Source organism: Hibiscus syriacus, unplaced genomic scaffold (genome assembly GCF_006381635.1).
Source record: "Hibiscus syriacus cultivar Baekdansim isolate YM2019G1 unplaced genomic scaffold, ASM638163v2 tig00110339_pilon, whole genome shotgun sequence".
NCBI lineage: Eukaryota > Viridiplantae > Streptophyta > Magnoliopsida > Malvales > Malvaceae > Hibiscus > Hibiscus syriacus.
This window is the reverse complement of record NW_024062692.1, coordinates 328,695-346,201: the sequence shown is the minus strand read 5'-3', so window position 1 is coordinate 346,201 and position 17,507 is coordinate 328,695. Positions and strand designations below refer to the sequence as shown.

General features: G+C 33.6%; 1 protein-coding gene across 2 annotated transcripts; it reads left to right on the top strand.

The window, feature by feature from the left end:
• The first annotated feature begins 12,714 nt into the window (after nucleotides 1-12,714).
• LOC120120518 (protein NONRESPONDING TO OXYLIPINS 2, mitochondrial-like) lies at nucleotides 12,715-15,338 on the top strand. 2 transcript variants are annotated; one of them, XM_039140153.1, is made up of 3 exons: nucleotides 12,715-12,938; nucleotides 13,550-13,668; nucleotides 15,237-15,338. In XM_039140153.1, exons 1-3 carry the CDS (start codon nucleotides 12,784-12,786, stop codon nucleotides 15,242-15,244), a joined length of 282 nt encoding a protein of 93 aa, XP_038996084.1. In that variant the 5' UTR covers nucleotides 12,715-12,783; the 3' UTR covers nucleotides 15,245-15,338. The 2 variants fall into 2 exon arrangements, with proteins under 2 accessions (XP_038996084.1, XP_038996083.1); XM_039140152.1 differs by having other exon boundaries at nucleotides 13,550-13,710.
• Nucleotides 15,339-17,507: the final 2,169 nt, after the last annotated feature.

Here is a 17,507-nt window from a genome sequence, read left to right as displayed (position 1 = left end):
CAAACTTAATTTGACTTTTCTGCACTTTTGTTGTTGTTTTTTCCTTTTTTCTGTTTTTTTTTTCTGTTTTTTCTTTTCGAACTGTTTTTTTTTCATTTCCTTTTTTTTTTTCTTCTTCTTTTGCACATGATTTTCTCTTTTTATGGAGCATGATCATACACCGAATAAACTGTTCACATGTCCTGAAAAGGGTAGAAAAAAGGATAAAATAAAAGGCTCGGGTTAGGCTCAAGAGTGGCTAACTAGGGAAAATGCATGGTAGGCAATTTCAAGGGTAAAATGGAGTGGTTAATCCTAAGGTGCCCAAATCATTTTTAAGCATCATGTTCATGTGTAATCTTGACAACATTTAAATACACGTTCTAGAATATCAATGTCAAATTTGACACACTCAATCCAACAAAAATAAGAGCAAAATGATATGCTTGTAAACGCTCAAATCTCACCAAAGTGTGTTCATGCATTGAGCTAAGCACATTTCAACCAAAAAAATCATGGAATATCACAAAAAATCTAACCTGATTACAACTCATGTCATTCACTATCATGAATATCTTAACTCAAATAATTGTGTTCTCAAACAACTATCCAAGCAATCAAACACAAGAGAAGAGTTTTTCATTCTTATTTCATCTTTCTCTTGTATTTATTTTGTTCTTGTGAGCTCAATCTTGTAAACACCTACCTTAGAGAGGTTTTCTTGTTTACATTTCTTATCCTTTTGTAAAGGGGAAAGGTTCTAGCTAATCCCGTGTAAAAGCTAGGGAAAGGTTCTAGTTTAGCCCGGAAAAACTAGGGAGAGTTTGTAAGGTTACTCTTTATCCTCAAAAGAAAGAACAAATTAGTGAATTTTTTGGAAAATCCTTGGTGAGGAGCTAAGGTAGTGGATGTAGACTTTGATTGAGAAAGTCGAACCACTATAAATCGCTGTGCAATTCTCTATCTTTCAATCTCCTTACTCCCTAAACACAAAATCGTTCTGACCCCTCTTTGTAAACCGTTCCGGTTGTCGATTCGAGCTTCCAAAAATCCTAACAATTGGCATCAGAGCCTAACTCGTTAAGAAGGTTTAACCACCTTGAGACGATCCTAGAAGAAGCTCTGCCAATTCCCTACACAACCGAGAAGATGGCTTCCACCTCCGGCTCATTCCACATGGAAGACTCCCTACCAACCGACAAACCTCCATACTTCAATGGAGTCAACTATCATCATTGGAAGAAATTAATGAAGGTATTCATCCAATCCAATGATCTTGATGTATGGGAGATAATCAAGAATGGCTACTCTTCTCCAAAGAAGAAGGAGAAGAAGCGGAGTGACAAAGAACGGAAGAAAGCTCAACTTAATGCCAAGGCCATGCACATGTTGTTTTGTGCATTTGGTCCTGAAATCTATGAAGGGGTTTCTTCATTTTCAAGTGCCAAGGAGCTTTGGAATAAGCTCGAGGAAATCCATGGAAACAAGAAAGAAGAACCAACAAAGGTGGTGTCTCTAATGGCTTATGAAGAGCCCGAGGTATCTTCCAACTCAAATGAATTTAATTCATATACATTTGATGAGTTACAAGATGCTTTTAATAGGTTATATTCGGAGTTTGAGACCATGAAATCCAAATATAAGAAAATGATTTCAAAATTTAAAATTGAAAACGATTTTCTTTTGAAAACAAAAATAGATTTTGAAAGCCAAAATGAAATTTTGAAAATGGATTTAGAGCTTTCAAAAATAAAAATTGATAGTTTTGAAAAACAAAATTTTGATTTAAAAGTTAAGCTTGAATGCTTAACAAAAGAAAAAGAAATCATTTTAAATAATTCATTTAGTTCAATAATGACAATATGCTCACATTGTCATTATCATGGTCATTTGGAACATACTTGTCCTTTGAAGAAAGGAAAACGTTTTAAAATTAGGCAAGTATGGGTTCCGAAAGGAACAAGGGGCATTGAAACTAACGTCCAAGGATCCAAAGTAATTTGGATACCAAAATCTACTTAAATGTCTCTTGTAGGTGTATGGGAGTAATGGTGATGAGAGTGATGATATTCAAGATGCTCTAGCCACACATGAAAAAGGAATGGGTAACCTCTAAGCTTAATGCTTTTAATTTAGGTTATTTGGTTGCTCATTTGATTTTAAGCATGCATGAGTTTTGGTTTTAAATGATTATGCATCATTGTTTTAATCTCATGTATGTTGAAAAGATGATTATGATGAACATTTATTTTTGAGAATTTTTAGTCCATCATAATGAATTTTGGTCAAAATTGGTTTTAAATGCTAATGATATCTCTCTAACAATTGATATCAAATTTCAAAATACTTTGATTTTATAAATTTTAATTTTTGGCCTAAATTTGAATGTTTATGCATGTGGTCTAAATGAATATGATGTCTCTCTAGCAATTGATATCAAATTTTTAAAATTTTATAACATTTTTGGAAAACTTTATGCAAATGCACTTAATTTTAGCAATTGATATTAATATCAAATTTCAACAATTGGTATTGCATAAAGTATTTTAGACTTGGATATATTGAATTTCATGTGCTACAAACATGTTTGTTATTCTTTTTAGAAATTCAATATTTTGTTTAAGTGTCAAGATCTTAAAAGCTTAATTTTGTTTGGAATACATTTATTGAGGGGGAGCTTTGATTTTTCAAATGATTTTTAAATGTAAAATTTACTACTTACTCTCCAAAGTTATTTTAAACTTCAAAGATCGAATTATTTTTGATATAACAAAAAGGGGGAGAAGTTTAGTTTGAAAAATTCAATTTCTTAATGAAAAAGGGGGAGCTTAACATTTTCATATGTTTTCCAACAACTAGTATCTTTTTCATTAAACATTTTATTAAGGGGGAGTTTTTGCCAAAAATAATTTTTCAAATGTTTTGTTATATCAAAAAGGGGGAGATTGTTGAACTATGTTTCGATATAACAATTTAAGGCAAAATGTATTTGGACTTAATTGAATTTATTCAAAATTTACAAAAATAATTCAAAGTTCTTTTAATTTAAAATTGAGCACAAAAATGTTTTTATGAACAATAATTTACTATTTAAAATAATTCACTGTTTGAACAGTACCCCGAGGCTCAAAAATTCCAGTATGTAAAAGGGGAACCGATTCCCCCCAAGGGGTACCGATTCCCTCACTGTTAATCAGCCCAACGGTCATAATATTTGAATATTATGAAGGGGTATCGATTCCCTATGAAGGGGTGCCGATTCCCCCCATTCTGGGCAGCCTATTTTTGTAGAAAAATCATTTCCAAACAGCTCCAAAACATCCCCAACGGCTAGATATGATTTCAAACACATTCCAAGCTATAAATACAAGCTAAGGACTCTTGAAGAAGTAAGAGAACAACTATCTAAGCAATCAAACACAAGAGAATAGTTTTTCATTCTTATTTCATCTTTCTCTTGTATATATTTTGTTCTTGTGAGCTCAATCTTGTAAACCCTACCTTAGAGAGGTTTTCTTGTTTACATTTTTTATCCTTTTGTAAAGGGGAAAGGTTCTAGCTAATCCCGTGTAAAAGCTAGGGAAAGGTTCTAGTTTAGCCTGGAAAAACTAGGGAGTTTGTAAGGTTACTCTTTATCCTCGAAAGAAAGAACAAATTAGTGAATTTGTTGGAAAATCCTTGGTGAGGAGCTAAGGTAGTGGATGTAGACTTTGATTGAGAAAGTCGAACCACTATAAATCGCTGTGCAATTCTCTATCTTTCAATCTCCTTACTCCCTAAACATAAAACCGTTCCGACCCCTCTTTGTAAACCGTTCCGGTTGTCGATTCGAGCTTCCAAAAATCCTAACAGTTTCCAAATTCACAACGCAAATATGTAAATCGCAACACATAAGTCAAATTCGCAAAACACGTTTATTTTCGAATTCGAAACACAATATTAATTTCGCAACACAAATATAAACAGTATAATCGCAACTCATAACCTAAAACCCAAAATCACAACTCAATCCCATCTCCATCTCTCACTCTCTCTGGCAACATACATCCCCATCTCCGACGAAATCCGTCCCCATCTGCGGCGAAATCCGTCTATCTCCATCTCTCAGAGCCCCCTCACAACCATTCACGACCACAAATGAAAAATCAACCACCAAGGGTTAGTGTTTTTAATTATTTTTATTTTGAATTTTTTGTATTATTATTAGATTTTTCATATTTAAATTGATGATAAATTTACTGGTAATTTCAATATATAGATTAAACATTTCACTTAGATTGCTTAGTAAATTCATTCGGTTGCTGCCAATACCGCTAAACTGTTTAGTCTTTAACCCTATGAAGTTAGTATTTGTTTTGTCTTTTGGTTGAAGTAATGCAATTCATTCAAGTTTCAATTTGCAGAAGAATAGTTTTTGAAACTTAAATTCGCAACACAAAAATCGCAACGCGATTTTAGTTTCGCGTTGCGATTTTCATTTTCGCGTTGCGAATTTAAGTTTCAGAAACTACTCTTCTTCTGCAAATTGAAACTTGAATGATTTGCATTACTTCAACCAAAAAACTTGAATGAACTTGAATGACTTGGGTGAATACCGTGCTAATTTGAAACATATTTGGCTTTGTTTTCACTGTTTAATATCATGTCTGTTTATAGTGTATAATTTGTAGTGTTTGGTATATCTAACTTGGTATGTTTATTGTTTTTGTTAGGAATTTTTTTCGGCTTTATTGACTCTAAGGAATAAATTAAGCCTAGCCATTACAATAGCGTCGACACTTACACCTATACAAAGAAAATTGTTTGAGGATACTTTCTTCGGGCCATGGCTTAAAGTACAACATCCAGGTAGAGATGCTATGTTGACCCATTTGTTTCTTCAGACCATGACTAACGATCTACCAGAGAGGATACAGCGTGGTGATGAAGAGATATAGTTTCATTTTCCACCGATGTATACTTGTTTTGGGCGGGATGAGTTTTTCTTAATCACTGTTCTACGTTTCGAACACGATGAAGTAGGTTGGTACACTAGTCATATCGCCCGCCCATCATGGTTCTCGGGTTTTTCCTGAGATGGCAAAGGTGAAGCCCAGTTTACACGTCGACGACTTGAAAAGATTACTTCTTAAAGATGGTTTTACTCAGATGGATGACCTTAATGTTGTCCGAGTATGCATTTTATTACTTTTGAATGTCGGCTTTTTAGGAAAAGAGGCAGACAACCTATTTCTGAGGACCTAATATTATTGGTAGAGGACCTAAATGCATGGAACGTATTTATGTAGGGTTCATATCTATGGAAAGCTACCTAGAAAAAATTGTCTTCTGCCTTTGAGGACTATCGTAGTTTGCGTGGCGATGGTTCCAAATACACTTTGGTAGGCTTTATTTGGGCCTTTAAGGTAAGAATTTCTATATATTGTTTCCAAAATTATAATTAATTATTTAACAATTACTAATGTTTGTGTATTATATTGTTTGTAGATTTGGATATTTGAGGCTTTTCCTAGCATGTGGACATATGCAAGAAAAAATTCAAATGATATTCCTATGGCTATTACCTGGAGGAGGATCTGACTGTTGGATTGGGAAGATTTACTACCATATACGACGATGAATGATGTAAGTTAACACAAATACTACCATATATAAACAAGTTATTACTAGTAGATGTTTAACTTTGTTTGAGTTTTTATATTCTTAGGAGGCCAACTATCCATTACAGAGGCTGACACCCACAGAGGCTGAGCTTGCCACTGATTGGTGGCAAGCTAGTAAGCGTTTTTTTATGGGACGGATGATGAGCACCCCCACTTCGAGAGACATCACCTGATCGAGCCGATTCTACAGCTCGACACCCAGAGCCATCACCTGATTGAGCCGATTATACACCTTCACAATGAGAGCCATCACCTATTCCATCATATCATCGAGCCTCTTCTCCACCATCACCTCATGATAGGCGACCGAAAAATATGCCACGACATTTATCTCCTTGTTCTCCACCTCCACGGGATGAGTTAGACGAGTTACGTGATGAGGTCAGTGCTTTGCGTGATGAGGTTGGTACTTTACGTCACGATAATGGTGCATGGCGTGATGAGGTACGGTCTTTACGTGGTGAGGTAGATGTTTTACGCGATGACAATGGTGCTTTACGTGGTGAGGTATCTACTTTACGTGATGAGGTAGCCGCTCTACGTGAGATTATTTTATCGTTGCAGAATGAGGTTCATACTCTACGCAATAAGGTAAGTTTGTTTACTACTATACTAAAAATGCAAATAACCTTTCTTCGGCATTATTTATTTATTTACTGATTTATGTATTAATTTATTTTTAGTGGCCCGATAAGGTAGATGCTTTATGTCGGGTTTTTCTTGCACGACGGGGTTCACGCATCAGACGTCGTGCATGTGCCATTACGTCTCCTTTAACCCCAATAGTGCCAAGACTCCGTAAGAAGAAGCCTGATTCATCTGTCATCGTTCAAGAGGCCCATCCTATCGTTCAAGAGGCCCCTCTCATCGTTCAAAAGGCCCCTCCCACCGTTCAAGAGGCCCCTGTCATCGTTCAAGAGGTCCCTCCCACCGTTTAAGAGCCCGATTCACATGGCATACTATGTCGACATATTGATAAACCCTCTCACATGCCCAACATGATGGATGAGAGTTGGCTTTCGTATGAGTTATCGGCCAGTACCATTCCTCAGCAAGAGATGAGAACACTACCGGACACAATTCTAGATAATACCCTTTGGGCAAGACCGCAGTTGATTTTTATCTACATGAGTAGAGCTAGGGGTGTTATGCTGACATATGCCTAATCGACGATATGCATTTGTTTCTTGAGCGGTCTTGGTGGGGTGTTTTATTAGGGGTTGAAGAGAATGATATTTCGAATAGGGGTAAGTCTTATATTCTTCTTATATTGATTTTGACTATTTTTTTTAAAATTTAGTAAATTCACTAATATATATTTTTTTATAAAACAACATATTGATGCATGGGTGTCACGTCTTTTGATTATAAAGAAATTGAAGAAAATAAAAAAGACGCGATGGACTATTATGCCTTCGTCTTTTCACGCAGCTCACTTGAAGGATCAGAGAGACTCTTCATATGTGTTGGGTAATGGAAAAGCCCGCCTTTATCCTGCGTGGTGGGAGGTCGATAAAGTTAGTATTTGATGTGCATATTTAAAGGTGTTTATAAATTTTATTTGATGTGCGCAATTGAATTATTATTTATGATTGCAGGTGTTTATACATGTTATGGAACATCGTCATTGGCTTCTTGTCGAGCTTCAGCTCCCATCCCTGAAGACGATAGTCTATGAAAATATGTTGAATTACATACCATTGTCTGATTTAAAAGATATTATTTGTAAGGGATGGAGCGCTCATTTGGCTAAATACTTGGATGCGAATGATTATTGGACTAATTCTGGAAACAAGAAGCCAAAAAAGTTAAAATTTACAATGATGAGAGGCGATACAGCGCCACAACAAACGGCTGGAGCCAGAGGGGATTGTGATCCTCTTGTCTGCATGTGCTTGGAACATTTGATGACATGAGGTAAACAATTTCTACCTCCCACAGATAGAGATAGAGGTGCAGTAGGGTTGTGGTTTCGTCATTTTATGGCTAGAGGGATATATTCCAGACGTTGCTTACATGCATCCGTGTGCTGAAAGTGTGCATAAACAACCATTTGTTATTGGTAAGTTTGAGCAAGTGTTGTTAACATATATACTCTTTGTTGGTTTGAAAATGTTTGGTTTAAGTACCTATAATTCAATAATTTGTTGTTTGTTGGTTTTAGATATGTAGAAAGTGTTGTTTGAGCAAATGTTTGGTTTCTACAGGTTAATCCTGAAGTGAGCTACGTGAATGTATTTGGATGTAAGCTCCCTATTGTTATGAGCATTTGGATGTACTGTATGAGGCTAATTGTATCAATGTGTTGTTGATTTGTTTTTTTTAGATGTGTAAATAAGAATTGTTTTTTTTTGTTTAATGGATTTGTAAAATTTGATTTGTTATTTAAGTCCATCTCTATCTGCATTATGTTGAAGGCAAAAAAGACATGTTGAAGGTACACTTTCGCAACGTGAAAGTTAAATTCGCGTTGCGATTTTTACGTTGCGAATTTGATTTTCGCGTTTCGAATTTGAATTTCACAACAATCGCAATGCGAATTTGACTTTTGCAACAATCGCAACAAAAAATCGCAACGTGAATTTGACTTTCGCGTTGTCAATTCAAGGAAATCACCTTAAAAAGATAATAGACAACAATCTGATAAGTGATAACAACTGAACAGATCATAGCAATGTTCAAATTCAAGTAACTAATGCATGTCTAACTGAAAATGTATGCATTCACACATAATACAACGTTTGCATTTAAAAATCACCTAAGTTAATAAGTCCCAAAAGGTGAAGCCGATTGTGATTGGGATTTTTTTATTGCGATTTTGATTTCCTTTTGCTTGGCACCATATGAACTTTAGATTTTGATGAGGATTCATATTTTGGTAGAGAAAAAGATGATTGTGATGGCACTGGTGATCCACAGGTCAACCTTGTATGACCACTTTCCTTGCACCGACTACATATCGATATCCTTTTCTCTTCACCCTTAGACGGTATACGATCGTGATTTTTTGGTCGGCCAGGTAGTTTGCTGTCCATTACTGGTGGAAAAACTGTTTGTAAGTCATCTGGTATGTCCCACTCAGAAGGATGTGGAATATGGTAGACAATCTCAGCATAAGTATGTCGATATACTTCTGTAGTGTAGCAATCCATAGCGTATGCGCTTGAATAATCTTGGTTTAGATGAAGAGCAACTTTTATAACATGGTCACATGGATAACCAGATGTTTGTCATTTCATATAACTATACGTCTTTGCATTTAGATCGATAAGCCCATTTAAGTTATTATCCAATACTTCAAACAAAGTGTTTGAACATGGTTCAACTCTCCATGACGTTGACTTCACAACACGTTTCGTTATCTTTGTTTTAGTCCATGGTGTAACACGACGTTCCAATGTTCCTGTAAATTTAAATAAATAATACTTACTAAAATATATAAATATGATAAGTTACGAATTTAAAGAAATAATACATGCATGGTTTCTTTTCTTGTAGTACCACTGTTGAATAGATGCTCGAAAAAACTCCATTAACATAGTAATGAGTAATTTTTCGGGAATGACGACTTAGAGCGTTGATTGATTATGCACTATTAGACGTCATGAAACTATATCTTGCTCCAAGTTGATGTACTCTTGACCATCTTTCAAACCCGACATCTTCTAGTGTTTGAGCACATTGAGGCAAAACACGTCTTAAACAATTTATATGCTTATTAAAATCCACTTCCCGATAAGCTTTTACAGCCTTCCAGTATATCCATTTGTGATTTTTTATACCAACAGACCTTGATTTTAGATTTTTGTACAAATGAACACCACAAAGTCCATGAAAAGCATCTGAGAAACACCTTCTAACAACGTTGTCAATTGAGTTTGCCTTATCGGATATGATTGTCAGATTGCTAATAGGACCTATATAATCCCTAAAATGTCCCATAAACCATATCCATGAATCAGAGGTTTCAGATTTGCCAACCCCGTAAGCTATTGGCAGTATCCTATTGTTAGCATCCATGGCTACTGCTAATAAGTTTACTCCAAGGTATTGACCTTTCAAATGTGCTCCGTCAACTATAATAACTGGGCGCATGCAAGTAATAAACGAACGAATCTACAAAATAATATATACAAGAAATATAATCATTTAAATGTGAAATGCATGTAACTAACAAAAATAAGTCAACAAAATTATATTGATTTACTAACCGCAGCACCAATGGCGATAAACAACAACTCAAAGCGTTCATCTCTATCTATTTTGATATGAGTTATCGACCCAGGATTTTTCAGCTTTAAATTGTGACAATAAGCCGACATTTGGGCAAACGATACTTCTGGGGACCCCCTCAACAATTCCAAGGCATAACATTTGGCTCTCCAAGCTTGAGAATATGAGATACTAATCTTGAACCGAGCATTCATGTCAGTCATAATTTCATGTCCCCGATATACCCTACCATTCAAAAACATTAACTCATCCAGAAAACCACCCAACACCTTTTTGTTTGCCTGTCTATGGTGAGGAAAAACTTGGGTTCTTGAACATGTATGTTTATCAATAAAAGTCCTAACTTGAAACATTTCGCAATATTTTATCCTCTTTGCAATCATATGCCATGTACAGTTTTTATCAATCATACACTTTGTTTTGAAACGATCTTTGCTTGATTTGTTAACTTTTAGTTGATAGCCATCTTCCACACATTTTGTATACAAAGCTATCTTCAAGTCTTTCTTTGTATCAAAACAATCATATTTCTTAATAACTTTTGTGTAACAATCAACTGCTATCTTTACCAACTCTTCTTCCGGTATTTGAAGTAATTCTGGCATATTCCAATTATACTCTCATGGCATTTTCTTCTTTTTCTTTTCTTCGGGGACTTTTTCTTCTTCTTTTTCTTCTTCAGGGTTATATGAATTACAGAATGGATGTTCAACATGTTCATTCATAGTCGTAACTTCCTCCTCATTATTATCAACAACATCTTCCTCGGCAGCGGCTGTTTCATCATCAAAATTCGGGTATTGACCAATATCAAAATCATTACACGCAGGGTCTGTTTCTTCTTCTGAAACATCATCAAAATCCGAGTATTGACCAAGATCAAAGTCCGGGTATTGACCAAGATCAAATTTTGAATACTGACTAGTACTCACAATTTTTTCTGTTGGCTCATAATCGTTTAACTGGTCAATACGAAAATGGGAATTTGGTGCTGAAAGTTGATTGGGATTTGGATTAGGAAAAGGTTTTGTGTTTTGAGATTGTGTTTGGTATTGGAAATGTGGTGAAACAAAATTTTCTTGGTGATGAAATTATGGTGGAACAATTAAATTTTGAGGTTCATAACAATGTTGTACATTGTGAGCACCATAAATTGGGGTTGAAGAACTTAGTTGATTACTACCCGCTACTGACCCAACTTCACTACTTCTAGGTTCAACAACATACAATGTAACACCATCTTCTTGCGAAACACTAATGTAAGCAATGAATCGTTCAACATCTTCATTGTCGGTTAACAAATAAACTTTATCTTTTCTCTAATAAGATAGCCTAAATCCACTTAGAGGCTCTAAATTCTAAATTCAATTTCTTTGCAACACGTAACATTAGAGTTTCATAAGTTAACTTTTTTAATGACAGTTTTAGTTGAAGATTCATGGGTAAAGGCATATATTGTAAAACACCATGAACATTCTCCCATGACCTTCCAAAACACAAATATATCCAAACATGATCAACATTAGATGATTCCATTCTACAAATTATAAATTAATTTATTAAACAAACGAGCCATAAACTATATATCATATCACTAACTTAGAGAAAAACATACCTTTATTAAGTTGATAGTTGATAATTTGGGAGAGAAATCATTGAAAAATTATATAGAAATAAAATTATGTAAAAAAAAAAATTAGAGATGGAGAATGATGTCGTTGGATATAGGAACGGATGTCGCCGGAGAGAATGATAGATGGAGATGGAATGAGTTGCGATTTAGGGATTTAGGTTGAGTTGCTGCTGCTGTGTAGTTATATACCCAAAATATTTGTGTTGAGAAAATAAAATCTGGTGCGAAATTAAAATTCGCGTTGCGAATTTGGAAATCGCGTTGCGAATTTGGAATTCGTGTTGCGATTTTGGAAAATCGAGTTGCGAATTTGGAAGCTGTGTTACGAAATTGGAGTTCGCGTTACGAATTCGAGATCGCGTTGCGAATTTGTTGGTCATTTTCGCAAATCCAAAAAAAATAGTTAAAATCCTATATTATAAGACATTTTCGGTCACTGAAGTTATTTTCTCTTGTTAGAAACTTACCAACTCACATCTACATTCTTCCCTGTATTTGTCATGCTATGCATGTTATCTAGTTAATCTCTATACCTAGCATGCTCTTTGGTTATTTTTTACATTTAGATATCACATTGAGTTGTATAATTTATTCTCCGATTGTATGTTTCCTTTCGGATGGACTTATACTCTGGAGTCGAATTCGAAATAGATTAGAGAGTTTATATATATATATATATATATATATATATATATATATATATATATATTACTCTTTTATAATGTGTTTACCAGTTTATGGTTTTAGACTGTTTAAATTGAAATTTATTGTTTGCTTCAAATTGAGCACTCTCATAATTTAAACAGATCTCAAAGTTTACAAGCAGTGGTGGAAGATAATGAAGACTAGTGGGGATCATGACCTCTCAAAATTTTTAAAAATTATAGTTTAAACCTTTAAAGTTTTTAAAATATTTAATTTGGTTTCCAAAAAAAAATTAAAAATTCATATTAACTTTTAATTTTTTTAAATATTCTTAATTAAATGTTTCTTATAATATTTTAAAAATTCTTATCAAGCCTGTCAAAAATTTAAAAATTTTAGTTATACCATACTTTTTTTTAGAAAAAAAATGTAAATTGAACCTTTCAAATTTTTTAAAATTTTAATTTAAATATCTAATTTTTTTTTAAATTTTAAGTTGACCATTCCGAATTCTATTACCAAATTTCGCCACTGTTTGCAAGCCTCACTGGATTACCTCATTCGGCTTCTCTGTTGCACCCACTGAAGTTTACCATCTCATGCAAAAGGCTAAAGCATTTCGTTGGGAAAATGGCCTGGCGCGTCGCAGGATCCCTTTCTCGCTCCGTCATGTCCGCCGTCAGAGCTCCACCGCTCCGCACCCCTCCGCCTTTGCCTCGCCTCCGCCCCTCGACTTCCTCTGCTCCCCGCCTTCAGTCACGTCGTCTCTCCTTCGCACCTTACAGGTATATTTGATTAGTCTTCTCTTTTGGCTCTTTAGTACATGGAAGTGTGAAACAGAAGAAAAGAGAAGTGAAATTGTTAATATCTCAGTCAACCCCGATTTTTATTGTAAATTTACTATCATTAACTGTAGGTGGAAAATTATTTGATGTCAAATTAATTTGAATACCATTCCTGTTGTATTTTGAATTTATTTATCACCCTCTTATTATATCGTTTATTGATTGGAAAGTATAGCAGTGAAATAATGATAAGTTTGAAAACGTGAATTTGAGATTTTGAGTACATATTTTATTTACAATATAAATTATGACAATGAAATTCATGCATTATGTAGAAATTAGCTAGGATTAAATATGCTTTTCCATTTGAAACAGATGAAACATCCCATAATCCTTGCATTACACTATTTTTAAAATCCAAGTTTTTGAAAATGCAGCCTAAATGTTTATTTAAGTATGAAATTAGAAAGGGTTCTTAAATTTTCAAGGCATTGTAGTTTATTGGGATTCATCAAGGTAGTAAGGGCCTCTTTTATATGAAAAATAACACTTGTTTGCTATTATTATTCTATTTGCTAAAGACATTTTGGATTTTCTTATTTTTGTTTCAGGAATTTGGGAGAACTGGGATGTGTCCAGTCCTTCTTGCCTCTGCATAGCTTGGTTTCTACGGCCCGTCTTTCTTCACATCTCACTGTTAAAGTGCGGGCTTGTTGTGAGCTGTCTCATGGTAACATCTGCTGTTCTTTTCAGGATTTATAGTAGTCTCTTTGTATGTCTTACTATATCTAGGGTACAAGGGGAAAAAATCGGAAGATATTTTTTCCGGATTCTTGTTATTTACATCTCTCGAATCATCTATAATTTTGAATCTGCAAAGTAGATAATTGGTTTTTCTATAATTGCTTTATAATTTGTGTTATATTTACCTAAAAAGACATAAATTAGGTAAATTTTCTAAATTTGGTTGGTGAGAAGGAATTGGGATTGATAGGGATGAATGGAAAAGATGGGTGATGCACTTGTCGACTTTTGATCAGATAAAGGAGAGAGAATAATACCACATTGTAGGTTCCTTTATTACTATTGTTTTACCCTTTGTTATGAAAGTATAGAAGAAATGTACTATAATCAAAGCTTTTTACAAGTAAATAGATAAAATTTAACTTTTTTTCTCTTTTAGTTTTAAATAAATCTTTAATATGTTGGTCATTGAGCGTTGCCACTGTCATAGGCAATTTGACAAAGGAAAGGGTCAAAATTGGGATTGATAGGGATGAATGGAAAAGATGGGTGATGCACTTGTCGACTTTTGATCAGATAAAGGAGAGAGAATAATACCACATTGTAGGTTCCTTTATTACTATTGTTTTACCCTTTGTTATGAAAGTATAGAAGAAATGTACTATAATCAAAGCTTTTTACAAGTAAATAGATAAAATTTAACTTTTTTTCTCTTTTAGTTTTAAATAAATCTTTAATATGTTGGTCATTGAGCGTTGCCACTGTCATAGGCAATTTGACAAAGGAAAGGGTCAAAAGACCTAACATTTCCTTGTTAAGTCAGTACGGAATGGTATTACCTAAATATGGTAGCAGCATAGGAGCAGTGATCTTGATATGTCCCTCCCCTTTTAGTGCTTTTTCTACAAAGCGACTATTATCCGACTTTAATTCATGTTTTATCATGCTTATCAGTATTAGATTTCTAACTGTATCACTGATTTTTTTCCTTACGTTAAACTATAAAAAAAGAAAAGAAAAATGTTTAGCTGATTACTTTAGCTGTTATAATATTTTATCCTTTGTATTCTGTAGAACGTTGTGCTGCTGGTTTAGTGATTTGTACCCTATTGAAATGATAGGAAGGTTTCTCAACTGAATCTCATGTTCATCTTACATTCTTTCATTGGTATTTACGGCAACTGATAATCACAAATAGTAGGCATCCAAAGGTTATTGAAATGCTTGTAGATTTTAATATGCCTTAAGCTAAAGTGTTCTCTAGTTAAGACATTGATATGTTAGGGTGGAAAAGTGTTTCTTAATTTTACTTTTGGTGATCACCCAAATCATTTTGCTAACTTGTCACGACTATGGGTAATTATTGTGCTTTTGGTTCTTGTTGAAGATTTCTGTCATCGACTAACGTTCTTTGCATGTGGAGAATTGACAGCAATAATTATTTGTTGGATGAACAACATTTGCTAGATAAGAAATAAATTGATATAACTTGAGGTGAACTGTTATATAACGCGATAAACCTTATGTGGATCATTAGTTGCGCCTCCATTGCAGGTACTTGAAAGGGCATGGATTAGCACAGCTAAGTGCAACAGCGAACTGAGGGAGTCTGATGCCAGTTTGTCCTGTGGGGATCATGGTTAGCTATTCTTAGTATAACAATCTCAATAAAAACATGTTATCTTTTATTCTACTGCCAGGAAAAACCTGCAATTTTCATTTTCATTTTATATGATCAACCTGTAGGCAGTTTAGTTGCTCTTATTGATCAATGACTTTGGTTTGTGATTACATTTTGCGATGCATGGTATTGATAGCTTTAACATAATTGTCATTTTCAATGGTATGATTTCACATAATCTCATGCTCATGCACTGATACACATAACAAATTCACTGTGGTTGCATGGATTAGTGCACATGTTGTGGGTATTGAGTTTTGGCCAGAACCAATGAGCACATGGGGTGCCTGTAATGATCAAAAGCAGTTCTTGTTGTTAGTTCATGCAAGCATGACCCGCTTTACCGACATGTTTGTGGAGCAATTACTGCTCCAACTTCGAGATTTGGTGGATTTCCAAAGGCCAAAACCGTCGGTCTTCCAGTCGGTGATGGCCCATGTGCATTAGTAACTTGGTTTCCTATTTCAAACTAACTTCTTCGTCCTCCATTACTCAGTTCCTTCTGTCAAAAGAAAATTTGACAGTGTTCGGTCTTTTTTTTGTACAAAGATGTAAACACAAGGTAAAAGGAAAGTGGCTGCAGATGTCGAAAGTCCAAATTTAAATCAATGGGCCAAGTCTCGTGATGTTATTTTCGAGTATTTTGTTAAAAATAAGGTTAAATTTTATTTGGTCACTCATCTATTATTTAGTGTTTGTTTTGGTCATACAATTATTTTTTTTAAATCGTATTTAATGTTATGTTTTGGTTTTGTTTTGATCACATGTCGTTGAAAAAATTGTGGTTATGTTAATGTGTCATAATAAGGTAATATCATGTTAGCATTAGAAAATAATTAAAAAATATCATGTTAGTGCCATTGTTAATTTTTTAAAGGTGAGTGACCAGAACAGAACTAAAACTTAATGTTAGGTATGATTTTTTTTTTTAAAATATCAAAACATAAATTAAGTAATAGGTGAATGACTAGTTTACCTTAAAATAAAAGGTAAACTACACGTTTAGTACCTAAATTATCAATTTTGTTTTGTTTTAGTACCCAAACTTTTATTTGTTTTAAAATTATACCTAACATTTACCTTTTGTTTTGTTTTAATACTTGTTAAAAACTTAAAGGATATGTTATAACATTACATTTTTTTGGATAAACAACATCATTCGTTATTTAACTATAATTTCACTTTTATTTTGGTCATTGAAGTTTAATTTTTTTATTTTAATTAATTAACTTTCAAATTACTCCTAATTTAATCAATTTAATTTTTAATTTTTTTTATTTTAATTATATATTAATAAAATAATAATAGAAAATGTCATGTCACAAAAACTATTAATAAAATAAATTAGGGTTATTAAAATATGGATAATTTGAAAGTTGAGTAGTTAATTTAAAAATTTGTAAACTTTAGTGATCAAAATAGGAGTGAGAAGATAGTTAAGTGATGAATGATATAATTTATCCATAAAAAATGTCCTCGGTAAGTTTTTAATGGCGGGGAATTAAAATGAAATAAAAAGTAAATGTTAGGCATGATTTTGAAATAAACTAAAATTTAGGTACTTGTCGTAATCGATTTTCACCCGATACGACTTTCTTGGGAAAAACAAACAAACAAATAAATAAATGGTTTTTAATGAAAAGAATGAGAGTCACCATCGACCTTTTTTGGGTTAGGTAGGTCGAATACCTAAAAATCGCCTTTTAAAAGAGTTTTTAAGAAAACATCATTTTAAAATATAAACCAATTTACGTATAACCAGAAATTCATTCTTTTTAGTAATAAAAAGGGATTCAGGGTCGGCTACGCGTGGGGAATGATAAGCACCCTCACAACGCCTAAAATTGGTACCCCATCGATTATAAGTTGTCTTTAGTAGTGGAAATCTAAGAATTCAAATATAAATTTAATTTACGATCCTATTATTCCAAATTCAATTACACAATTTTTATTTAACGAAAAATTCTAAGAAAAAATATAAAATATTCTAATATTTCCAATCGAAGAGAAAATAATCTCTAATAAGTTTAGGACAAATATTTCTCTTTTCAACTAAAATAATAAGAATATGATAATTCCTTCCAAAAACTCAATATTAAAATAATTTGATTCAACCAAAATGAATATAACTAAAGTAGGCATAC